The sequence below is a fragment of the Myzus persicae genome, unplaced genomic scaffold (assembly GCF_001856785.1).
Source record: "Myzus persicae strain clone G006 unplaced genomic scaffold, MPER_G0061.0, whole genome shotgun sequence".
Classification (NCBI taxonomy): Eukaryota; Metazoa; Arthropoda; class Insecta; order Hemiptera; family Aphididae; genus Myzus; species Myzus persicae.
The window spans coordinates 925,346-951,380 of NW_019101135.1; the positions used below are offsets into that span (position 1 = coordinate 925,346).

Below are 26,035 nucleotides of genomic sequence, written 5' to 3' on the forward strand. Positions count from 1 at the left end.
ATTTAAAAAAAATATTTTTTAGTTTTGTAATATTATTAATGTATTAAATCATATATTTTAAGCATTTTCGTGGATTCAGGATATAGCCTATTGATGTGCATGTATGTGTGTGTATTGTGTGTTTGGTTTTTAGATAATTTAATAAAACGAGTGTACACATACTCTATGAAATATAAAATTAATTTCTCATTTAATAGTAAAATATTTGGCTTGGTTTGTTACACACAACTTACTGCTAAAAAAATAATAATTATAATATATTTTGCTAAACCACTATGTGTTTATGTTTACTGTCAAACATCAACAGAAAAATTATTAAAATAAAGTATATGCACGTACTTAGATAATATTTGAATATTTTCAATAAGCTTGTGTTCTTAAATTAAAATATAATAACATTAATATACCAACAGACAATCGTATATATTTACAAATGTACAATCTAATTAGAATGTGATTAACAACAGTATTAATATTCAGCTACTTAAAACATTATTTTCATCAGAAACTTAATAATTTAGGTTTTAAATGTTAAAAAAATATATAATAATTTAAAAATTGTAACATTAAACAAACAGTATTTAAATTTAAAGTGAAGTGAAGAATATTTATATCTCATTATTCTTGCATAAAATAAAATAGTAAAGATGTATTTTATTATGCAGTTAAAATGTAAAATTAGAATTAAGAATTTATCAGTCAATTATTGTCAGGGACAAAAGTTATATAAGTAATTATCCGTCTAGCAACAGTAACAGTATAGTTAAAAATATACAAGAATTATAATTATATTCCATAAATTATAAATAAAAAAATAAAGTTTATTAGAACCACAGTTCGATAAATTGTATTCAAAGTATTATAACATATTTAGATATTAAATTAATACATTTTTAACAATAATAATCATTATTTTTACTGGAACAAAAAATAATTAAATAAATAAACATATTATTATAATTAATTGTGTTAACTTGTACTTCTTTATGGAACTGCTGAAAAAAATTACTTTTTAAAAATATATTTTATTATTATTATTATATATTTACAAATATTATACCTTAAATTAATATCACAAATAATTTGGGTATTTCCTGTTGCACTTGGACCAAACATGGAGCTATTTGTTCATCCAATTAAACCCATTTGTCACTTTAAAATAAAAGAAAAAAAGAATAAAAATTAGTACATAATATTTAATAATGAACGTAACTATTGCCTCTGTTCATGACTGCATATGAACAGCATTTATTGTTATTTTTAAATACATGGAAGGTATTGTACTTTGCACTTTTTAATGGGGTTTATGTTCATATGATATCAAGAATAGGGCCTAATAATTACTTGATAATTTCCCACAACTGTCAATATATCCACAAATACAAATGTTTATATTACTGTTTTAAATTGTAATTTCTTAAAATTTAAATTCAATAAATATGAACAATAAAGTTAAGGGTACTTGTTCGTTATCACCCCACCACAAGGTGACCATCCCCATTGTATTCAATATTTTTTTTATATAATGTGACATAACATTTAAATAAAAGTAAATATTAATTATATTTAAAAGTAGGTAGCACAGTTAATAATTATTATTACAGATTAATAGGATTTCTTTAGAATCTTTTAGGATTTCCTAAAGATCTTTTAAATGTAATTTTTATAACATTGTCCACACTTTGTTTGTTTTAACGATATTATGTTTATGTAGGTAGTAAAAATTTAATTCCAGTATCATTTGACAGTATGTATCTCATTAAAGCACATCTTAGCCATCAACATACCAACATAATCATAATATAATTAAATTAAATTTCAAATAATAAGAAGTATTTACTATTTATCATTTCTCTTAATTGTATCACATGTAAGATATCTTAACACAGAGAAATATTGAATTTTTTGATTAGAGCCTGCTAAGATAAATTGTACAATATGGCTCAGTGGCGGGTTAAAAACAAACCTAGTTAAGTCATAAATTTTAAAATTGTCTATATCATACTCTATAACATGAGTATGTGTATTATACAGACAGCATATTATATAATATAGACTAGATGAAATATTTCAAAGATAACCTTTTTTTCTTCCCAAATATTGTCTCTGGGTCTGGTGTTCCTTTGGTTGGTAGTGGCTTTTTATCTTTAAAAGCAGTAGTAATTGGTTTCTGCATTACTTGAGCCAAATCTTTATAATCTTCCTCTTCTTGTCTATTGTTGATATCCAGAGTCAATTGCTTTACTCTTCTTAACTCGGCCTGTTCAGCCATTTCTTGGCTCTTCAAATTAGATGCCAATTCAGAATCTACTGGCACTTGCAAGCTCTTGAACGTTTGTTTGTTTCCTTTTTTCAACATCAATATAAAATTTACAGAGTTATCTTCATTAGTGTTCTGTAACTGCTCATATGTTTTTTTACTGTATTTCTTTAAATGGAACGGTATTGATATTTCTGTTTGTGGACGTGTTGCTTCTTTTGTCCTTTCTTGTATATTATCACTGACCATTTTATCAAAAGATTCCAAAAACTCAAAGTCTTCAGGGTCTTCAATTTTACGACGGACAGGCTCAACTGGAGTTTTATCACTACAAACAGTACCATCACTATCTTCATCTTCTGTATAATCTACATCTGAGTCGTCCTCTTCCAAATGTTGTCTGTCATCAGCTTCTTCATCAATAGTTGATAGTTGAGATTCTTCTTTTTGTTTGAGATTATACTGTTGAATAAGTCTTTCTTGAAGTAGAATAACTACCTTTTGAGCTTCAAGAAAACAGTTTTTCATCTTCAAATTAGGTCTAAGTTTTTTTAATATGTCTGTAACTAAGTAATCTACTGTAACAGGAAAAGGATTTTGAGTATCCCAAGTAGTACTTGATTTTTTTAACCAAAAATAATATTGAAAATATAAAATAAAGCAATCTAATTTAAGTTTACCAGGTCCTCGATTGAAGAACTCACCACAAGTATCAAGTAAAACACATATAAGTCTCAGTCTAAATAAATTTTCAGGAGGATCAAATGTGGAATAAAAATCTGGATCATACACTACACCAAATGACACAAGACTATACAACACTTTGAACACATCATTGCTTTCTATTAGTCTATAATTGTATAGCTCTCCAAAATACTTGATCATAGCTATTCTCCTTTGATTAAATTTCACTAAGTTTGTTTCTAGACCTACACGGATATCCTCCATCACTCCGTCCACGACACGTGTTCCAATTGAATCATCATAATCAACAAAAGCGGCAACTAAACATGCCAAATCTGAAATCATTGGATACGTGACATTCCATGCTTCAGTCAAACATTTTATCAAATAAGTTTTCTCTGCAACATTTTCCCAGTCCATTTGTTTAAGGAGACCTAGAATTATGTTCTCCTTTTCAGGTGCATCTTTTAGCTCATTATAAAGTAAATGTCTAATAAACTGATGTAATATAGGTCTCTGTTTTTTCATTATAGCTGGAGAATCAGTAGGATTAACAAAATAATAAGCATTTTCAATCATTGTGACATATACGGGCCTCAAAGCTGAAATAGATTTGACCCTCATCATTTGTTCTAAGTAAATTTTGGTTCGATGATGACTTTCTGGAGAACGGTACAAAAACCGTCCGGCTGTTTCTAATAAAGCACAACCCATTTCTATATGATGATGACTGAAATCATTAAGTAACATTTTAAAACAATGCAAAGCTTCAGATTTAATCATGAGGTTAAACTTAACCATTTCTCCAATATAACGAACAACTTTAAGTTTAGTTTCAATATTAATCTGATCTTTTTTCTTTACATTATACCTAAAATCACTTTTTAACAAAGAACAAAGTTCAAGAGCAACTTCTGGCATCAAAGGATTTAAAATAGCTACTAAGCGTGTGTAAAATGGCAATAGATCTACTCTGGTTCTAGGGACACTGAATAAAACTTTAACTAATTTTTTGCGATTATTCTTAGTGTTGAGATATATTAAAAATTCAATAGCTAAATTGTCAATCATTTCTCGATTTACACATTTTGGTAATTGTTCAATAAATGATTCAAATATAACTTTGGTACCAATATTGGATACTTCAACGTCCACGGCATCTTTAATATCTGATAAGCTTTTCTTTGTATTACATTCAGCTTCAGGCTCTTCAGGTTCTTCAATCTTCTTATTTTTATCAGGAATGTAGTTACTAAGATTTGGAAATTCTTCATAAAACTTTTGAGTTTCCTCATCTTCCCAAAGACTAGTTAATTCTGTCGGTGTCGGAGTTCCTACAATATCTAATTCTGAATCGGTCAAATCCTCAGTTGAACTATTCTTTTTTTCTTCTTTTAATACAATGACTGGTTCATTGAGTATATCAGCAAAAGTTAATGCCGAACTATAAAGTTTTTGATATGTAACATTCATTTGTTCGTTTTTAGCTTTACGTTCTGGCCTTAGCTCACCTTTGGTTTGTAATATTTTTTCATTTTGTTTTTCAGCATACTCTAAATCATTATGCATTCTTTTTATATGATTGTTTAAAGATACATAATAATCTTTCAACAATGCTCTTACATTTTTCTGTTTGTCACTGGAAATCATATTACTTTTAGGTATTTCAACATCAAACTTATCTGCTAGATCTTGCATTTCTTTAGGAACTAATCCAGCATAGTCATCACCGCAATATTTACAAAAGCTAAGTATGATGTTTAGATTGTTGTGTTCCTGAAGATCAGAGTTAATCAGGATAGTTAATATATTGCCAAGTAAGACAAGACCTTCTTTTTGAGGTATAATACCAGCAGATGTAAGTTCAGCAAATAGCCTAAGATCAACTCTGAATTTACTCATATTTGCTATTTTATCATCTTTTTTAATATTCAATATTTTTTGCCACTGCTCAAAGAAAATTTTTGAAAAATCTGAGTAAGTTGTATTTAATTGAGTGCATAATAATATCATGGCATCAATTTCTGTCATTTTCAGTTTAATTTCAGTAAGAGCTGACACAACTTCTGATAGATATTTAGTTAAATTCAAAGAATTCATGTCTTTGAGTAACTGATCAAGTTGTGGAGGAGGAAAATTTTTAAGTTTTCTTATGAATGCAGTATTTTTTTTTAAACTAGAATCACGTTTAGATATGTCAGATTCATCAGGAAACACGCATTCTTGATTATTTTGTCTCAATGTTTTCTTTTCTTCTTGCCTGGTAGTACACTCTGAAATAAAGCTCAGCAATGTTTCTTTCTCTTTTTTTTCTATCTCTTCTTCTGTTTCCATTTGGGGGGTAGCCACAGGTGACAATTCTGTAGATTCAGATTTTGTGCTGGTAGATGGTACAACAGGAATATTGCCAATTGATTGTCGCACATTATCGACAACTTTGGAAAGCTTTTGTAACGACTCAGAAACTTCTACAGGAATTTTAGACGCTTTAGTTCGTTTGGTACAGTCGTTCTTCATGATTTCATAATAAAGAAAATACAATTGTTTCTCACTATAAATGTTCTTTTGATTAAATTTTATTGAGGAGAATACACGAAATAAACGTACACTATACTTTTAAAATTAAACATTAAAAACAGTAGAACGATATTAAAATTAATCTTCTTATTAGCTGTATCACGGTGATTACGTACTCACAATTATTATCGACTTGGACACTTGGTGTGAAAATATAACTTATGAGCTGAGACACTGAGTAGGTATTGAGAATTGACACTACAAACAACATAAAATGACTACCTATCAGTAATCACAACTCACAAGGGAAGATTGTTGAACGAATGAATAAGTGAAATAATAATGTTTACGTTATTTAAACGTGTGTATCATTGTTCTGTGGTATCATTTTTTAAATATTTTTTAGGTTAACAGCATGTGATACAACTGATATGATAAAGAATCTCGTGTTTACAATTTCACATTTTCACAGTTCACACTACGGTTATAAACTTTAGAATTGAGCTTTTTGTACCTTACGTTTTTACAGTACTACATGTGAAAACAGTAGTTCATGCTTTAAAGTTTACAGCAACTGTTGACTAAAATGAATACATTTGAATCGAATTCACGTGATAATAACAACACAAGTTCAGATGAGGAAGATGAAGACGAAGAAGCCAAGGTTTATACTTTCATTATAATATTTAAATTAAGTTAATTGATTATAATACATCTTAAATTGTTTGTTTCCCTAGGAATTGACTGATGACGTTGAGAAAAGTTTTTTTAAAGCATTGTCTTGTCTCAAGAAAGACGATCCCAAGATTTATGATGAATCTGTTAAATTTTTTGACTCTTCAACTACACAACAAAGTACCAAAAAATCAACCGATGGCAATAACAAAAATTCAAATCCTATTTATTTAGAAGAATATAAAAGGAAAATTTTGTTAGAACGGGGTCCAGAATTTGATGATACACAAGAAATGAATGGTAAATAATTTTTGATTGATTTAAGCCATTTAAGAATATATTATATAACATAAGTTCTTATTTTTATTGAAATCCGAAATTATTTTTGTTAAATTAAAATTAGTAAAAATGTACCTAGTTATTACCTAGATAGATAGTTAAAATATCTATTCTATAATTTAGATGTTCTTAAGAAAGAAAAAGTTCGAATGTCATCGCCTTCATATGTAGAGGAACAGCAAGCTATTAAAGAAAGTTTTAACTTTGCTCTTGACGATAATTCTGACGACGAAGACATAATAAAGCCACGACTAAAGACTAAAGAAGAACAGGTAGATTCAAAAAAACTTTAAAAGTATAAAACTGATCTTTATTGTAAAACCTTACATTAGAATTGATTCATTATAAATGTATAAGAGTGAAAACTGATAATCATTAAAATAATTGTAAATATATAACTATATTTTTTTTGACTTAGGAAAAAGAAGAAAAAGATTATTTAGAATGGTTAAAAGGAAATCGAGATGAACTTGAAGATGAGGAAACAAAAAATGATCTTCAACATCTGCATGATTACTGGAACAATCCTAATTTAGATGAAGGGGAACAGTTTTTATGTGATTATATCCTTAATAAAAGGTATTATTCATTTATTACCAACATATTTATATGTATATGTCCTATTAATTTTATATTTATAATTATTAGATTTCTAGAAAACCCAAAAGAAGAAAGTTTTATAGAAGATGAAATGAGATTTTCCGAAGAGGATGAAATGCTTGAGAAACATGAAGAATTTGAACATAAATATAATTTCAGATTTGAAGAACCAGATAAAGAATTTGTAAGAATATTTTTAAATACTTATGCAATATAACAACGTAAATCACATGTTCAATATTGTTGGTATAATTTATTTGGTTTCACCACATTTTGTGTTAACGATAATGAATTGTGGTCTGTGACTGAATCAAACACTCTGGACATTTTGTTTACTTTATTATAGATTGTGTTGCTTAATTGTGTGTAGTTATTTTAATAAATACAAAATTAGTGTCTATATTATGCATTAGGTAATAAAATAATTCAATAGCCAGGAAGATATTATTTTACTATATAATAAATTAGTATACATAAAATAAATAAATATTAGAATTAAGACAACTTGTCTATTTCTTGGTTTAAGAAGTAAGACTAGTCAAATATGCGCTGTTATCAATAAGTAACTTTGTACTTTGTAGAACTTAAAATTGGTTTGTTTTCAGATCAAAACTTATCCTCGAACAATGGAAAGTTCTTTAAGACGTAAGGAAGATAAACGTAAGAAAAAGCGAGAAGAATTAACTGAAAGAAAAAAAAAAGAATTAGAAAAACGATCTTTAGAAATCAAACAACTTAAAAAGCTTAAAAAAAAAGAAATTATTGATAGAATTAAAAAACTTCAAGAAATAACTGGAAACAAGCGTGTAGGATTTGAGGTATGTTTTATTGTATTATAAATGTGTTATTAAATTACTCAGATAATATTATATGTTACCTATATTGCAGGAAACTGAATTGGAAGAGGATTTTAACCCAACTGAATATGATCGTAAAATGCATGAGTTATTTGATGAAGAATTTTATGATAAAATGGATGATGAGAAACCAGTGTTTGATGATGAAGAAAATGAGTTCATTGTAAATATTTTAATTTTTATTTATTCACCTACTACATTTTTTAAAAATATATACCCATATTTTAATTAAAAATAAACTGTCTGTTTTTGTACTGCAATTATATTTTTGTTTCATTAGATGGATTGTGACTATGATCCAAGTATGGATAAAAGAGCCAAAAAGCAAACTAGGGCTGCAAAACGCAAAGAGAAAAAGAAAACAGTGATTGATGATGATGATGAGAATGAAGGAGAAATCAATCATACTAAAAAGATACCAAAATACAATCCAGCGAAAGGATCGTTTGAAAAATACATTGATGAATATTACAGTTTGGACTGTGAAGATATTGTTAGTGGTGTTCCAACCCGATATACTTACAATAAAGTTCTTCCTAATGATTATGGCTTGACAATTGATGAGGTTCTAATAAAATAAAAATTACTGTAGTTTATAGTTAATATTTATAATTGTGTGTGGTTTTTAGATTTTGAGAGCTGATGATAATGAGCTTAATAAGTGGTATCCACTTGGAAAATTAACTAAAATTCAACCTGAAGCTGTTCAAAAATTTGAAGCTAAGATTTACAAACGGAAAGCTAAAGATATTGAATTAAAAAAGAAAATGTTACCTAGCCTTTTTAAAGAAGAGTATGTTTTTTGACTTTTTAGTTACTGATATACTTGACAAAATTATAAAAATTTATAGTAAAATTTAATTTTTACCTTTAAACTAGATCTTTAGATTATTTTTTTTCTTACAACATTTTGTATTTCCATCATTTCATAATAAGTTATTTCTAAAAAAAAACTTAAATTTAATGAAAAAAATATCTATATATCCAATACTTTTTAATGCATGTTTTGTTTATTTTTTAGATTTAATGAGGTAGATGAAATTCAAGAAGAAAATAAAGAAATAGTAACAACCAAAAAGAAGAAAAAGAAAAAGAAACCCTTAAAAAATGTTTTTAATGTTGAAGAAGTTTTACCCCGAAACAATGATGACCTTCAGAATGGAAAAGGAAGTAATAGCAAAAAGTTAACCAAGAAGACCAAATTCATGAAAAATACCCAAAATGAACACAAAATTATTAAAAATGTCAAGAAAGCAGAAAATACTAATAAAGTTCATACTCAGAATAATAACTCAAGTTTAAAAAATGTTAAGAATGCTGAAAATAGTAAAATTGATAATGTTCAGAATGAAAATAAAATTATTAATAATGTTAAGGAAACAGAAAATAGTAAAATTGATAATACTCAGAATAAAAATAAAATTGTTAAAAATGCTAAGAAAGCAGAAAACGGTAAAATAGATCAGACTCAGAATAAAAATCAAATTATTAAAAATGTGAAAATAACTGAAAAGGATCAAATAAATTCCACTAAAAACAAATCTGGTAAAAAAGGTGAAAAACGAAAAATAGATCATACTCAGAATGGATTGCATAAAAAACAAAAGTTTTCAGTAAAAAAGTACAAACCTAATAAAGAACCTAGTGCTTTAGAATCGATGACAGATGACCGATTGAAGGCATATGGAATTAATCCAAAGAAATTTAGAAATAAATTAAGATTTGGTAATAATCAATAAAACTGTTAATTAATTAAATTTAAATTGTTATTTATTTGTTTATTTATTTCTATTTATGAATAACCAAATGACTAATAAGTGATTGAAATTAATCATATCCGCCTAATTAAAAACAAAATCCAAAAATTGTTTACCTATTTGAATACAAAGTATTATGTGTACTTTTATTTTAAAATAAGTACTTAAAGTTTTTGTTTTCTATAAATCCAATACATGATTTCTACATAATATAATAGCCAGATAATAAATGTTTAGATGTAGAAAAAAAAATATATTGAATATGATCAAATAGTGTTAACTGTTGGCCAATTTTACTGTTTTAATAGAAATCGTTTTCAATCTACATTGAAAGTTTATGATGTTACTATTATGGCAGTACATTAAAAAGACATCACCAAATTGACGTATGGTTTCATATGAAAGAGATACTTGTATTGCCTCATTTAGAGTGAATAAATTCAGGTGACATTATTGTGTTTATATCTTATACATTCACACATTGTTATAACAGAAATAAAAATATTTTTTCTGTCTGGCAACAAACGTGTTTAATAAAAACCATTGTTTTCTTACATGTATTTAATTCAGTGAGTAAAATTGAATAAAGCTATATGCCTACATTCATCCTCCATTATCTACCAATGATTAATGTTAAAGATGTAGGTAGCAGTAATCTTTGGTAATAAATTGAACATTGGTACCTATACTATTTTTTAATATATACTCTGATGAGATCATTTTTAACTATCCAAACATAACATAATTTTAGAAAATGTTCACAAAATATAGTCATAAAAATAGTGTTCAAACAACCCAATAAAGACTTAAATATCTTGTTAATAATACACATTTAATTCATAATTACTAAGAGTTTATAACTGATGACTGATAGAATATTAGTATAATAAAAATATACTGTGACAAATTCGTCAAAGCTTGTTCAAAATAATTAACAAATTTGGTAGGTACCGTACAATACAAATAATATTCTAAACAATAATTTAAAAATTTGATTATAGAAAATACAACCAATTGTATAGGTATTCGTATTCTAGTAGACTATCTAAGATCTAAGTTAATTCTTAATAGACGAGTAGTAGACAGCAGTTACATTAAGCTTAACAGCAAATTTATTTTTTAATATTCCGAGGCTAATATTTAGTTTCTTTAGTATATATTAAAATATTTAGTAAAATGTCGAAAAAACATATTAATACTAATATTTTAAATTTTTATAATTTTGAGACCTATCTTAGCAAATATTTTGTATCATTTACTAATAGAATATTTTTCTTTTTTATTAAAATGAATTTTTATTCTATTTCTAAAATAATCAATAGTTGTTCACTTAGTAAATTATGATACAAGTGAAATGTATATCTTTTTGTTGAAGTTTTGCATGTTCAAACATAGTTTTATTATTGTAAGTATACTATTATTATCAGGGCTCGTAAGTTCATGCATTGGCATGTTTTTTTTGCTACACAGAAAAATATGCTAACTGAGATACAAATCCGTTTCATAACAAAAGTAATAATAATATGAAGTTTAATAGTGCACGTTTTTGCATGTTTTGGGTGTAAAGGCATATTTGGCATATAATCGTTATTTTAGAGTTTATAGCGCAAATTATTTCATAAAAAAATTGTTTAGAAAAATATTTGAAATGTTTCTTGTTTACTTTCCCGTTTACTGAATGATAGTGTCTTGATTTATTTTTATTTTCGAGTGACTACTTAATTTTCTAGTATTTCCCTATTTAGATTTTATGCGTTTTACTTAGCACCGCGGAAACAATTTTATAGCTACCACTACCATCCCCGCCGTGCATAGTCCCTCGTCCACGATGTAGGAAATATTTTTATCTACATCGTGCCCTCATCGAAACGATACCTATACAATCATGTACACCTGTACAATGTTTCTTACCAATCCGCATCTACAATTTTGTACACTGGTACAGTATAGTTTTCTTGCACACGCGACACGCCAGTCGCCGATGAGTTGTTTAACTGTACGAGTCGTGAAAATGTCAAATAACTAATATTTCATTCCAAATATTTTCATTGTAGGTGCAGGATAATGGTGTACAAAAATTAGACAAAAGATGACTACCTAATTAAAATTAATAAAGATGACAAAGCCATATGATTATATGAACTTCGCAAGTATTCATTTCATTAATTTTGATTGTTAAATATATAAAAATTAAAATGAATAAAATACTTTTAAAATTAATGGAAATATTCTTATTATTTTAAAATTTGCTCATAAATATTTTACATAATGCATATTTTGAGTGCATAATTTAAAATGTAAGGGCATTTAAATGCATATTTTCGAACTTTTTAGTGCATATTTTGCCAATTTTTAGTGCATGATTGCATGCTTATTTGTGCTCTTTTTAGTGCATGAACTTACGAGCCCTGATTATTATAATCATTTGTAAGACTGTAAGAGATATAAGTAAATTATTCGTTTTTTTTTGTGTATATGTACCTATAATATTGGCATTATAATTGAACTTATTTACAATAAAAAATTCTGGACCCTAGGCCACATATTAAAAATAACCCAAATTGTTAAATAATATATACTAATATATATAATCGTGCTAAAGACAGACTTAAAATAAACCGCTCTAGACACAAGTAATAACAGTAACCGATCACAGACTTAAATCGGTTATAATATTATCCTGTCAGTTGGTAATTGGTTATTGAATTTGTATAAGCTTCAAACAGTTTAAACACTCAACAGATAAGTTAATATAAGTGAATAAGATACTATACAGTGTTATGAAACCAATAACTGCACATTTATAAGTGCATATTATCAAGTACTGTTGATTTTCATATAAATGAATTTTAAGATTTAAGAGTCACGCGCCCGTGCGTTCAATAGAAAATTTCAAAATTGAATAATTATCCGAAAATTTCAAGTTAAGAATTAAATTAAAAAAGAAAGAAAGAGTTTTTAATGCATTTGGCGACACTGTTCGGATAATAGAGTGAAAAGAATATGCAGTGATAAGACGAATTTGCCGACTAACAAGAAGTAACAATAAAACAATATTATTGTAATTTGTATTTTGTAGCTGAAGTAGTTAAGTAGTTAGCGACTAACAATTATTATTTTTTCACGTATTAACTATTAAGGCACCAAGGCAACAACAATAAGTTCAAGTAATTCAACTTCCTCTTCGAGTCAATTTATTTTATGGACGTATAGTGTTTGTTAACATCAATTGATTATTTTTTTAAAAATATTTATTTTGTTTTGTGCGAGTCCCGAGTTTCTAAAGAGTAAAGATGTCATGGATACCTTTAGAATCCAACCCAGCTGTGAGTAAAACTTATTATTATAAATGTTTTATACAAATATTACTGTACAAACTTGATTTTGCTTTAATCATTTTTTTGGCTGGTAACTTTTTTAATTTGAGTGAAACTAGTGAGGCTTATAACGTGATTCTTGAATGATTTTTTCAATATACTGTTTAGGTATAAAAGCTCATAAAAAATATGAATAAAATATAAAATATTTGAATTAATACAAAACCCTTTTAAATTTTAAGTTAAACACAATTATATTAGTTATATATATATTCTTATTATATTTATATTTTCAATACAGCTAGAGATAAAGCCGTAAATACCACCAAAAGAGCTTTAAAATTTTACTCTTTGATACATTCAAATTTCAATACACATAACTACATATTAGTATACAGTCAAAATTATTGTTCAAACAACCATTAAGTGATGTACTTACAATCCTATTTAGCAGTACTGTTTTTGTTGTAAATAAGTTTTAATCCTTTTCTATGTTTTACCTATACTTTTAAAATTAATTTAAATTACAATTAAATATTCATATATGTTTAATATAATAATTACATTGATCTTTGTTATAGGTGATGAACAAGGTAAGAAATAACTTGGCAAACTTTTTGAAAATGTTGACGAAGTCAGGTAAAAAGTTAAATGTTTCAAATTTTGTTTGTAAAATTAAAAGGTTTGTGGTATTTAGTGCTAGTAGTACCTATACTATTAAATTATTCTATAAATAAAAAATGTTGTTATAGCTAGTTACCAAATTAATTAATATATCTTATCAGGGAATAATTTATTAATCATCAAAAAAGACGTTAGCATAACAACCACTTTCATACTCAGGTAGATTGAAAAATCAACAAACATGCGGAAGTCCCCTTTTAAAAAAATGTTTGTCCCTTGATAGGAATATTTTTTGTTAAAAATTTGACATTGATTTTCATCTGTGGTTGTTCAAAGTATTATAATGTTGTAAATGTTTTCTATTGACTAATTTCCCCTTTCGACAACCAAAACTTTTTACTATTGGGAATAAAATTACTACTATGGGAAATACTATTGGGGGATTCAGTCATTGGAACGATTAACTGGTCGTTAAAGTTCATATGCTCATCAGTTGTTTGTCCATTTTGGTCGTGTGATTAAATCCTACCCTTTTTTAACTAATTAATATGTTACTAAAATCATTAAAATTAATTGGTAGATACAAATTGGTTTTTGTAGTTATATGATTTAATCAATGTAGCCATCTATTAATTAGTTTTGGTCTGTACCTATAAATTAATGTTTTGTATATCAATTAATGTAAATATGAAAAATATTTGTGTACATTTGTTTTAGTTTTTGCAAAATTTGGGAGTGCCAAGTGAATGGGAAGTATGTGATATTTTTGGATTTGGCCCAGATGAACTTGCAATTGTTCCTAGACCAGTTGCTTCTGTAATTTTGTTATTTCCGTACAATGATGCTGTAAGAATTATTTAATTATTTTTATTTTAGTAATGAGTAAAATGCAATTTATTAGTGGTATTAAATTTATTTGTAGTATCAAAAACGTAAGAATGAAGAAGAGTTGAAATTAAAAGATAAAGGTCAACAAGTATCAGATGATATATATTTTGTCAAACAATATGTTCACAATGCTTGTGGAACCATGGCTTTAATTCATAGTGTTGCTAATAATAGAGATAAGTAAGATTGATTGTTATTATGCTTATTATGATACTTATGAATAAAAATTAAATAAAAATTTTAGGATAAAACTAAATGCTGGTATATTACAACGTTTTTTGGATGATGGAAAAAATATGTCTCCAAGTGACCGTGGTGAAATGTTGACCAAAGCCGAAGATATAATAAATACTCATAGGGAAATCGCTATTGAAGGACAAACTGCGGTAAATATTTTGGATATTATTCCTAAAAAATGTTAATATTTTTCCTTTATTTTTTTTGTGTTCATAAATACTTTTAAATAATTATATGTATAAATCAGTCCCCCTAAAACCAGTGTTTTCAAAAAGTCTTACAAATGGTATAGTGCAATTATAATTATTAACACAAAAATAGGATCAATGAATTGATGAGAAAAAAAATTTTAAGTTACAATTTCTAAAGATTTATATTTGCTTAACTATTTCCCTAATGACAAGAATCACAAAACTGTAACATATATGTAGAATACATAAATAAAATTAATTTTGTTGTTTAAATTACTCAAATTAGTTTGATTACTAAAAATCCCAATACTAATTTAAAATTGTATTTTTTTTTAGGCACCCAATCCAGAAGATGTACCACCTTATCACTTTGTTGCATTTGTTTGCAAGGATGGATGTTTGTATGAACTAGGTTAGAATGAAATCTACTAATTAGTATATTTTATTAATACTGATTTAATTGAGTGATTTATTTTTATTAGATGGCGGAAAGTTTGATCCTATTAATCATGGACCTACAAGTCCAGATTCATTGCTCGAAGTAAGTTTGTAGTTTATAATTTGTACAAAACATTATTTGTTAATGCATTATTTAACTAAATGTTTTATTTTTATTTTAGGATACAGTTAATTTAATCCAAGAAAAATTTGTTGTTCAAGATCCTGATAGTATTTACTTTACCTTACTGGCATTGTCAAATGTATCTGATGCTTACTAATAATTGAAAATTGCATCGTTTTTATATTTGCTTTGTGATGAATTTTTAACTAAAATTTTTTTTATCTTCAAGCCGGTTTATAATATCAATATGATCATTACTTTCTTTTTATAAAAAAATATTAATATTTTTATGATGATTAAATAAAAATGTAATTTTTAATTATGATAGTTTCTGTAAAAAATAAATAGTTTTTTCAAATGGCAAATTAATTTGTTTGATTTTGAATATTTTTTTGTTTTTAGAAATTAGAGTATGAAGCTGTTTGTTATTCAATTTGGGTGGAATAGTTCTGTGATATTAGTGGAAAGGATTATATTTGGTGATCAATTTATGCTAAAGCATTGTTAAAATTTAATAAAGCTGTATTAGAAAGAGTAGGTTAGAAGGTTTTCTAAAGTAATTATTTAGGATTATAGACACTCTTTATCAAAACCTAAATTGTATACAAAATATAATTAAAAATCATTAAGTTTTAAAATAATGCAATTATTATAATATTTTTTTATAATAGGTAGCGTTTACAAAATCTGCCAAAACAACACATTATTTTTACTCTAAACTTTTTCAATATTTAAAAAAAAAAACAGTGGTCACTAGATTTTCAATACTCCGGATTTGCATTTTAATTAATTCATTATTATAGAATCATCGCTTTTTTAACTATTTTATTTTTTACCTACCTGTAGTTCATTGAATTAATGCCCGATAATGGTACACTACATAAGCATGCACATGGTCATATACTGACTTTTTTTTTTTCCATTTGAACCGACAGCAGAGGAGGATCTGTGTGAACACTACTACTCCTTCATATACTGACTTAAAGAAGTCTCCTCCCCAAAGCCTATAGGAACGGCCTGCGTCGAACACGTTCAGCTGTTACCGCTTCTAGCCAGTGACTGTCAGTATTGGCTGACTGCAAGTCTGTAGGATTCTCCAGTAGGTATGCCAATGTTTTCATTATTGATTCACCTTGAACAAAATGTAAAATATGTAAAAATATCGATATGTCACTTTACACATAATTTGTATTATATGATTTAATAAATCAAATTAATCCTGGTTTCGTGTTTCGCGTTATTATTCTAGTTCTTTTGTATCGAGTTATATTTTTGTACCAAAGAGACAGTATATCGCTTTAGCTAGGCCAGATCAAACGGTAGGTTGCCACAGATTTAAGTACATAATTCAATGCATTTGAATTTATCTATTTCTCTTTGGTTTTGTATATTGTTTAAACAAAAAAAAGTAATTGTTACATATATAATATTGCAATACAATTCTACATGATTAATAAAAGAAGTAAAAATATTATAAAAATAACTATATTTTAAAAAAAATTGTTTTTATTGGTTTTGAGTTTGGAAACCATGGCCATTAGCTACTGTATAAGGTATAGTTTTTTGTGGGGTAGGTATTACTGTTGGTTTAGCAGCTCGTGTATGTGGCCAGGTTTTTACCAGTATGGGTGGAGACCCATCCGGGAAGATGTAAGAATAAGAAAATGTGATAATATTTACAGCGCGAGTCACGTATTAAAGTATCGTTCAAATGTCGCCTGAGTTTTGTAAGCAACTTTGTCGCAAACAAGATAATAAAGACAAGACAGTTAAAGACAGTTCCGGACAACTGGTCAATAAATTTAAAACATGGGAATAAAATATTAGTAAATATAAGTACAAAAAAAAAAGAACAGAATTTTCAAGTTTAATATTTGAGATAATTGTAACATAGGGGGACGAGGTGACCGAGTGGTCTGACTCTTCCGCTGCGACGCAGCCGGTCGCGGTTCGATCCTCGGCCACCGGGCGGCATTTTTCTCCGGACAATTCGCGGTGACCGGAGAGCAAGTGCTGCCATCCCCCACCCCCGGGGCATGGCAGAAACCTACGGGTGCCCCATTCGAAATTCTGCCAAAACAAACACACACGTGTTCCCCCTACCGTTCCAAAAACCTACAAACCATCAATACAAAAAAACCTACAGTACCTACTAATAGCTAATGGCCTCAGTTGCCGGGCTCAGGATCAATAAAAAAAAAAAAAAAAAAAAAAAAAAAAATTGTAACATAATGTTGACATAAGTTTCAGTGGCACTATCTGCTAGAGCCAAAAATAAATAATAATTAGCAAACGATGCAACTCTCCAGCACTGCTTATAAGTTATAACTCTTATAACTAAAGACCGACTTTAATTGACAATGCACCTGTGTTTGCACACTGCAAGATGAATCAAATCTGATCAAATATTGTGTTGCATTAAGTATCAACCTGAGTTATGCACTTTCTGCATATTTCATTTCAGAACGTAGTTTTTCTTTGTTCAAACATATTTTAAGTAGTATAAGATATAACTGTAAAGAACCTAATTATTTGGAAATCTATTTGAATATAAATTTTAATACAAACATTTATTTTTTTTGTTCGATGATTTTTTTGGTACAATATTATAGAAGTTAGAGATTTACAATATAGTTACGATTTTCATCAGCTACATAAATTAATTTTACGCTAGGGTGTTGAATGTTGATGCGTTTGATTAGAATATAATAGGTACTATTTCAATTAAAAACCAACTAGACAAGTAGCATAACAAAGCTGCATGTTTATTTATGTAAATCAAGTTCATGAACAAAAATTGTTTTCTAATTATTTCGGTAATAATGAATTACTTCATTCAGCGACTAAGTGGTTGCGGTCACCCTCTAAACGGCGCAGCAAAACATGCGCCGGACGAATTTTTTCGAGAGTGTATTTTCCATTTTGTGAACTTTCTGGGTTGCAACTTTTCACACACGCAATATTATTATTACTTTTTTTTTTATTAAATATAGTCCTCTGTTTCGTGGCTTATTGGTAGACACCACTTATGAGAGGTACACTCGTTTTTAAACTTATAATATTCCTATTGTAATATTAAGTAATAATAACACCATATGTAACAAGAACAAAACTTATCATGTGCTTAAAATGTAAAATATCATGATGATTTTCATGTAGTAAATATTTTCGTTTTTAAAGGCTTAAAATACTGAGATTCAACACTACCTCTCCCAAACATTAGGTTCCTCAATCATTTAAATACTGAACACTACAGGGCCGTATTGGCACATGGGTCTAGGGCCTATACGGTAGTGTTAACCCGGACCTGCCGGGAACTAGTGGCAGTAGACGGCGCATACTCTCAATCACACTGCTCGCCTGATTGCACTGTAATAACTATACTATAATTTTTAATAGTGTAATATTATATTATATATATTATTTTAATTTTTTCCATAATCATAATAAATTTAGAGCATTATACGAGACTGCCATGGCCTTTCACTCATACGTGCTGTATTAAAATTGCATACACAGAGCGCCGTCTTATAAACATTAACATCTAGTCCACGAATTAAGATATACCTTAATTCGTGATCTAGTCATTACATGTCAAGTTAACAGATTCATTATTGATTGTGTTTCTAATATTATTTTTACTCACAAAAAAAATTTAATTTAAATTATCAATTCCCAGATGCGAGAATTGCAATGCTGCAGTCGTGAACTTCGATAATATTGTTGACCATAATACTATATTGTTATAAATTGTAAAATTATAAAAAATGTAGTTACTTACATGATTGTTAATATTGCATTGGTAGAGTTTATTTGTTTTAAGTTATAACTATTCTAATAGTTATTACGATATTTGAATCAAATATAAACATTATTTTTCTCAATTCCTTATTGGAGGAACATGGAGAGTGGAGGTGAACGGCCAGCTACTGCCAAATTTCTATAGGCTTTCAATGACGAAGAACTGGTCAATTCGAAAAAAATATTGTAGCCTTTTTCTCATTTTATTTACACTGCGATGGAGTCCCCCTTTTTATATTTGAGAAGATTTCGTGTCCTGTTAAGTTTAAGTCTCCGACGTCTGGGGGTACGCCTAACAAGATATTTATTGTAAATGTATATTGTGTGATAATTTTACACGCCCTCACACTTGGCGATTAATCTCCGAATTTAAAAGTATTTTGCTTGAATAATATCCACGTTTCTGGCGATGGGGAAGCGTGCGATTTTTAATCACCTATTTAAAATGTAAAGTAGTGTACTGTCTGGTGAGTAGCACGATTAAAGATAGCACAACCAGCAATAATTGGCCACGCTGGCATCACTGCGTGTGCATAAACTGACCGGAAATATATGTACGGATGGGTGCCCGTGTACGCTTTACCTGGTATCTGGATTCTAGACATAGCCTAAGATGTATAAATACACAGATTATTGTGTTTTATCGTCAAGACAGGCTTTATCGTTGTATTTTTTTTGTCAAGACTGTCCACGGCACTGCGAGATGCTGAACATTTACGCATATAGAGTATCATACTTTATGGTTTTACCGCCGTTCGCAATGCTGTTGTATAGTTATACGGAGTTCTCGTCTAGTACCTAGTATATAAGGTATATGGAAAATATAGATTTTATTAATCTGATTATAATAAAATAAACCAATAATAGACGGACAAGCCGTTATTAGTTTATGACACTACTTTGTTGCTTATTTGTTATGACATTTAAATACCCTCATATTTCGTTCCGTCGCGGTTGTTCTCAAATGACATCTCGATAATTTCAAGTTTCAGTTAGTAGCGAGATGAAGATCGATGAAGACAGCTGTTCCTTCGGCGGCGGTGCAGTACTTGCACGCCAGACATGACACAGACCAGAAACATGCACACAGTCGTACGAAACCCTCGTCGAATGTACTTGAAAGAACACGGTGTCGACATCAGCACATAATATGCACACAAAAAGTAACAGTGAGAACTCACACAAACGAATTCAGTTAACCGTGTAATTAAATTATCGTACAACTTAATATACTGGTTTAAGTATAAGTAGTAGAGTTGAATACACAATATGGACTCGTATAATAGGCAAGTGTCAGAAATGAAGAAAATATCAATATTTGTTTGCCCAATTGTTATTTTAATAAACGGCTTAGACTTAATAGCTCCGCATATATTGGCTGCCAACAACAATTAATAAAGCACTTTATATTAAATTTTCAACTTTTTTTACCTATAATATTATTTTATAGTTAAAAAAACAAATAATAGTTCAAAAGGGGTCAAAATATTATGATGTATGAAGCAATAAAACTACATCAGTTTTGTCAATAATTGTTTTTTTTTTAATTTTTAATTTTTTTATACGCTTTTGAAAATTACTGTTAATTATCAGGAACCAATATTTAAACTTGAAAACCCAAGCATTATTTTACTTATCGTGTACATACTACGACATAGACGCAACAAATAAAAATTGAGCTTAACAATATTTTTCAAAATATTTTTTTTTTTTGCATAGTATTAATTAATAAAATCATGATTAGAACAAAATTGAATTACACAGGTTGATAATAACGATCATAATTAAGACCAGGATTTATATGTAATGGGAAAATTGTTAAATGTACATTTTATGCACATACTATTTGACATTTTAGATACCTACATTTATGTCGTGGTCCGTTTTCAGTATCCTATAATAATAATAACATGATGAATTCACAATACTGTAGCAGCGAACTAACGTTTTACTTCACGTTTCACATGGGCAGCGGTAGAGGTCAGCACGCGTTCCAAAAGGTTTGCAACTGTTAATAATTCAAATCAAAGAATATTAATACGTAAAAATAAAAATCGGCAGAAGTTTAAAGTGTATAGTCAGTTCCAACTGCATCTCGTCATTGAGTAGGTCATTGTAAATTGCAATGGATGTGTTGAATTTTAATTCAAAACGACAAATCATCGCATATTGGTACAAAAACGAGTCAGACACTATTTTTAAACTTATATTTCATAATTTATTTAAATTACTATTAGTCATACTAAAGGTTGAATGATGAACTTTAATCATAGACTAAAAACTCACATACATTATGTAATATTATATCATATTATTTTATTATTATCATTTAATTTATAAATTAATACCAAGTACCTGTGTCACTATGTCAATAGATATATATTCGTTGTATAAAAAGTTCAAAATAATGAAGACGATTTTTATCAAAAGTAATAGAAAAAAAACTGAAAACGTGTCAATCAACAATTATAAATGATTTAAATAGCTCAAAATGAGCCTTATACCTACCTAAATAATATTACATAAATATTTTGTGGTCGGCAATTTAAAGTATTTACACAATTCACTTTTTAAAATAATTAGACTATTATATAGGGATTTGAAATTATGAAGATTTTTTATTTCTATTTATGTGTGAATGTTGATAAAAATGTTTTTCAAGCAAAAAGTTTGAAAATATAATACAATTTTTTACATACGTTGTACTAAAGCAATTTAAAAGTACTCTACATAAATGACCACAATGTTCTTTATAACTTTATAAGTGTTGGAATAAGTTGCAACAAATCATGACAATCCCCAAGTTTAATTTTGAAGATAAAAATTTTATTTTTATAGTTAAGTCCTGAGGATTTAGTACAATGTTACACTAGGGAAATTCATCTTCAGCAGTTCTAACAGTGATTAAAAAAATATCGAAGAATACATAGGCTCAATTTTTTTATGGCCAGTTCATGTTTGAATTTTAACAATATTGGTATTCAAACGATAAATGTTACATTTTTGTCAATTGATTTTAGTTATATTGTCTGTAACATTTTTCGCAACCACATCGCGAGTTATTGTTTTCTATCTACAATGAAGTTTTCAAAATATTTAGATTTCTGAATCTTAAATTATTTCTATACAACAATATGATTCACACTATTTAACCTATGTCGGTACACTGGTCACTGATTTGTAAGTATATTTATTAAGATATACTTCCAAGTTCCAATGTAACGTGTAATAATATCACATGACATTACATTATTATAATGTTTTTATTTTAGAATATAATGTGATAATAGTTTACTAGGTACTCGATGTTGTGGAAAAAAATAGATTTACATACATATCACTAATAAATAGGTTAATTATAGTGTTGAGTTAGTAATAATTTTAGGAGCAGAAATAAATTGTAAGTCCAAAATATTCTTTGAAATAGTGGCCGAGTGCTGGCACACCGTTTCTGCCTCAAATTCAAACAATGGTTGGTTCAAGCAATTGAATTCTAATTAAGCTCATTCACTAGCTACTACTACAGTGACCGCACAGTCTATAGGACGTTTGGGTGTGTACGAAAAGTAGGTACTATACAGCAGAGTGACTTCTTCAATTTTCAGTTTTTTAAAAAACATTATTTTATTATTTGACTATAGTGTTTGGTTATGATAAAGTGTCGTTAGAGGGCGAGAGGGGGGGGGGCTAATGGTTTATTTTTTATTTGAATACAACCGCAAAAGACGTAGTAGGTACTTACGAAATTTATCTAGTATGCCCATTTATTTTGAAGCGCATCCGATCGGTTATAGTACAGCTATTGAGCTATTATATTAATATATCCATTAGGTATACTGAGGAAATGGGGTAACATAATATTATATTGTTACTCACATCGGAAATATTATACCTTCCACCATCGCGGAGAACGAAACAAATGTCGAAATATATACTCAATATTATAGTAATATATAATATTATAACCGGCAACCGTGATATGCTACGCGTATTTATACAAATTATCGCGTACACAATAACAATAATCAGTAGCTTGGATAGGATATTTTTTTTATCTGGGGGCGGTTTTCAGTCCACCTGATATAGTATTATATAAATATTATGTTTGTATGTGAACAGCTAGGTCTACAAGATATGTGGGTATACGTGGTTCTATATATGTGGTTAAACAAGACTTATTAATATTACAATGATAGCATTGTAATATGACGTGTACGTGTATTGTTAGGTACTTATGTATTTATCATCGTATTTATCGTTGGTATATATACCCGACCCTGGCCGGAGGGGTGTTCACCCCTATAACTACCTCCACGACTCCACATCGTATGTGTGTTTCGTATTGAAAGTTGTATGTCGTTATACCTTATATACATCTCACAGGTCCTAACCTTGTACAGGTCTCCATCGGGACTGATATGTCGTTTAAAAAATCTATGCGTGTTTCATCCCCTCGAAGACGGCCGTTAATAGTCACAGTATATAGTTATTATAAACATTGAATGATAACTTAGGTGCAAGTACTCGACTCTCATCTCTCAATACCGATAGCATTCAATTTATACGTATCCTATTTATAATACCACGAGTACCTCTTGTGTATATATATATAGGTATACGTGAATAATAAAACGTATTGTTTCGAAATAATATTCTATTGTTTACTAATAACAATGACGAAATCAATTTTATTGATAACATTTAAAAAATACACATATATGCGTTACGATAAAATATAAAAACAAATTAGGAAGTATCCACCTATCTACACACAGTACACACACACACACACACACACACACACACACACACACACATATATATATATAGGCACCCGCGTGTACAGTTGTACGATCTATACCTATATTATAGGCACTTCTAATACTCGAACCCATTTTAATGGGAATTTAAAATTAAACTTCAATACAAAAATACGAATTCGGTAGAAGTACTTGTATAATATAATACATACATACGTATTATGTACATTATACACAGGTACCTGCCTAAATACTGTTGCCGATGCATGCGTATATACTTACATATTTTTCGGTTGTATATAATATATAGTGCGGTCGCTATATTATCGGCTCGAAAATTCCTATAAGCAAGAGTTATTTGTAATTTTATCGGTACGCGTACCCATACATATTATTATATATTATTATATTATATATTATACGTACAGACATTATAATATTTTGTTCGCTCGACGAACGAATGCGGCCGCGACCGAATGCAATGTCAAGTGTAGGCGTTCATCATGACTTGCGAAACGTATACGTTCACATCCGAATTTTATATTCTACCCGTGCGCACCCATACGCTATATATTGTAGATGTATATATATATATATATATATACGTGTGTGTATGTATGTATATATATATATATGTATATATAATAATATTATACACACGCGGGTATACCCATGTATTATATTATATGCCCGGTGTCCGCGATCGCATGTATATACACGAGCCAGACTTGTGCGGAATAATAATATTGTCTTCTGATTATTTTATGACCGAAATCATTACTAGGTATACGCTTTAGCATAATATGTATAATAATATGGTATTATGTGGATGAGCCCTCACGACGCGGTCGACGACGACGACGACGACGATAAGTCATCTCGGGTGACGTAATTTTTTTTTCGTTTTTTTTTTCCGCTATTGCATTTGTATGTGCGCTAAAATTTCTAATACACCATGTATAATATTATATACTGCCTATATATATATATATACATACCTGTGTCTTTACGTCCTGAATATTTGCCCTTTGATTTCACCTATTGACACTGTGGGTCTCGAGTATCAGATATTCATCGTGTGCATATATCGAATATCATATACGCCCGTGGTATACCTGTATACATTATATATATAGAGTAATAAGTGTACAACATGGCACACAATATTGCATTCATAATGACGTATAATAATATGCACATCGTATACCCAAGCAGGTGCCTGTATTTATGCGCGATTTACGAAATTCTATGATTACAGTAATCAAATATTCCTCCAATAGTGCCTATATGGCTATATATATACATAATATGATACCTATATCAAATATGTACGATATATTTTAATACAGATTCATCGTGTTTGATCTCGACGACTCGACGTGTATTCTCACCTATACGGAACGGCGGTGCACGGGTAAAAACGAATAAGTACATTTGTGGGTAATTTTTTTATTATTATTATAGACATAGAGGTACATTGTGAAAAATTATTTTTCATGTAAGTAGTTTTCATTGTATAAAAAATATATTTAATGTATCTTCCGATCGTAATTACTAATTCATATATGAATAAAATTTAACTATAGTTAAATACCTATATTATATCTTATTATGAAAAATGAAAAAAGGCATTATTTAACATTGCTAAGTATGGAGCATTATAAATTATAATATTTCGTTTCCAGAAAAGTATAGGGCGTTGACTTACATTTTGCTCAGTTGCATCGTCCATAATTCAACACAGACATATATATATATAAATACATTGGAGCTGTAGTTGAATTTGACATTTGATTGGCCACGCGTTTTTTCTGATTCTCAGTCTATATATCTTTACATATTACTCATTAGTACAACGAAATTTAGGTGTACATACTTATCGCACATAGGTGTCCGGAGGAGGAGAACAAGTTGGGGTATTCGCCCCCTAGCTTTTCGAAAATGTTTATTCATTTGAGTATACTAT

General features: G+C 28.6%; 3 protein-coding genes across 3 annotated transcripts; 2 read left to right on the plus strand and 1 right to left on the minus strand.

The window, feature by feature from the left end:
* Positions 1-967: 967 nt before the first annotated feature.
* Positions 968-5,781, minus strand: LOC111027826 (regulator of nonsense transcripts 2). The gene is made up of 3 exons (XM_022306279.1): positions 2,082-5,781; positions 1,061-1,152; positions 968-992 (listed from the first exon to the last, which is right to left on the minus strand). Exons 1-2 carry the CDS (start codon positions 5,459-5,461, stop codon positions 1,137-1,139), a joined length of 3,396 nt encoding a protein of 1,131 aa, XP_022161971.1. The 5' UTR covers positions 5,462-5,781; the 3' UTR covers positions 968-992; positions 1,061-1,136.
* A 136-nt stretch (positions 5,782-5,917) lies between these two features.
* LOC111027827 (protein KRI1 homolog) lies at positions 5,918-9,695 on the plus strand. The gene is made up of 10 exons (XM_022306280.1): positions 5,918-6,125; positions 6,199-6,436; positions 6,599-6,747; positions 6,894-7,054; positions 7,124-7,259; positions 7,681-7,893; positions 7,964-8,095; positions 8,213-8,497; positions 8,562-8,725; positions 8,954-9,695. The coding sequence occupies exons 1-10, from the start codon at positions 6,048-6,050 to the stop codon at positions 9,669-9,671; spliced, it is 2,274 nt and encodes a 757-aa protein (XP_022161972.1). The 5' UTR covers positions 5,918-6,047; the 3' UTR covers positions 9,672-9,695.
* A 2,999-nt stretch (positions 9,696-12,694) lies between these two features.
* On the plus strand, positions 12,695-15,741 carry LOC111027865 (ubiquitin carboxyl-terminal hydrolase isozyme L3). The gene is made up of 8 exons (XM_022306333.1): positions 12,695-13,015; positions 13,588-13,599; positions 14,348-14,476; positions 14,553-14,698; positions 14,763-14,904; positions 15,283-15,358; positions 15,429-15,487; positions 15,567-15,741. Exons 1-8 carry the CDS (start codon positions 12,983-12,985, stop codon positions 15,663-15,665), a joined length of 696 nt encoding a protein of 231 aa, XP_022162025.1. The 5' UTR covers positions 12,695-12,982; the 3' UTR covers positions 15,666-15,741.
* Positions 15,742-26,035: the final 10,294 nt, after the last annotated feature.

Excerpts from the sequence above, each read along its gene's own strand:
- LOC111027826 (XM_022306279.1), bottom strand. The coding sequence starts at position 5,461 with ATGAAGAACGACTGTACCAAACGAACTAAAGCGTCTAAAATTCCTGTA.
- LOC111027827 (XM_022306280.1), top strand. The coding sequence starts at position 6,048 with ATGAATACATTTGAATCGAATTCACGTGATAATAACAACACAAGTTCA. Across the intron at positions 6,748-6,893 it reads TAAAGACTAAAGAAGAACAG|GAAAAAGAAGAAAAAGATTA; the intron begins GTAGATTCAAAA and ends TTTTTGACTTAG. Across the intron at positions 7,894-7,963 it reads ACAAGCGTGTAGGATTTGAG|GAAACTGAATTGGAAGAGGA; the intron begins GTATGTTTTATT and ends CCTATATTGCAG.
- LOC111027865 (XM_022306333.1), top strand. The coding sequence starts at position 12,983 with ATGTCATGGATACCTTTAGAATCCAACCCAGCT. Across the intron at positions 14,699-14,762 it reads GTTGCTAATAATAGAGATAA|GATAAAACTAAATGCTGGTA; the intron begins GTAAGATTGATT and ends TAAAAATTTTAG. Across the intron at positions 15,359-15,428 it reads TGGATGTTTGTATGAACTAG|ATGGCGGAAAGTTTGATCCT; the intron begins GTTAGAATGAAA and ends TATTTTTATTAG.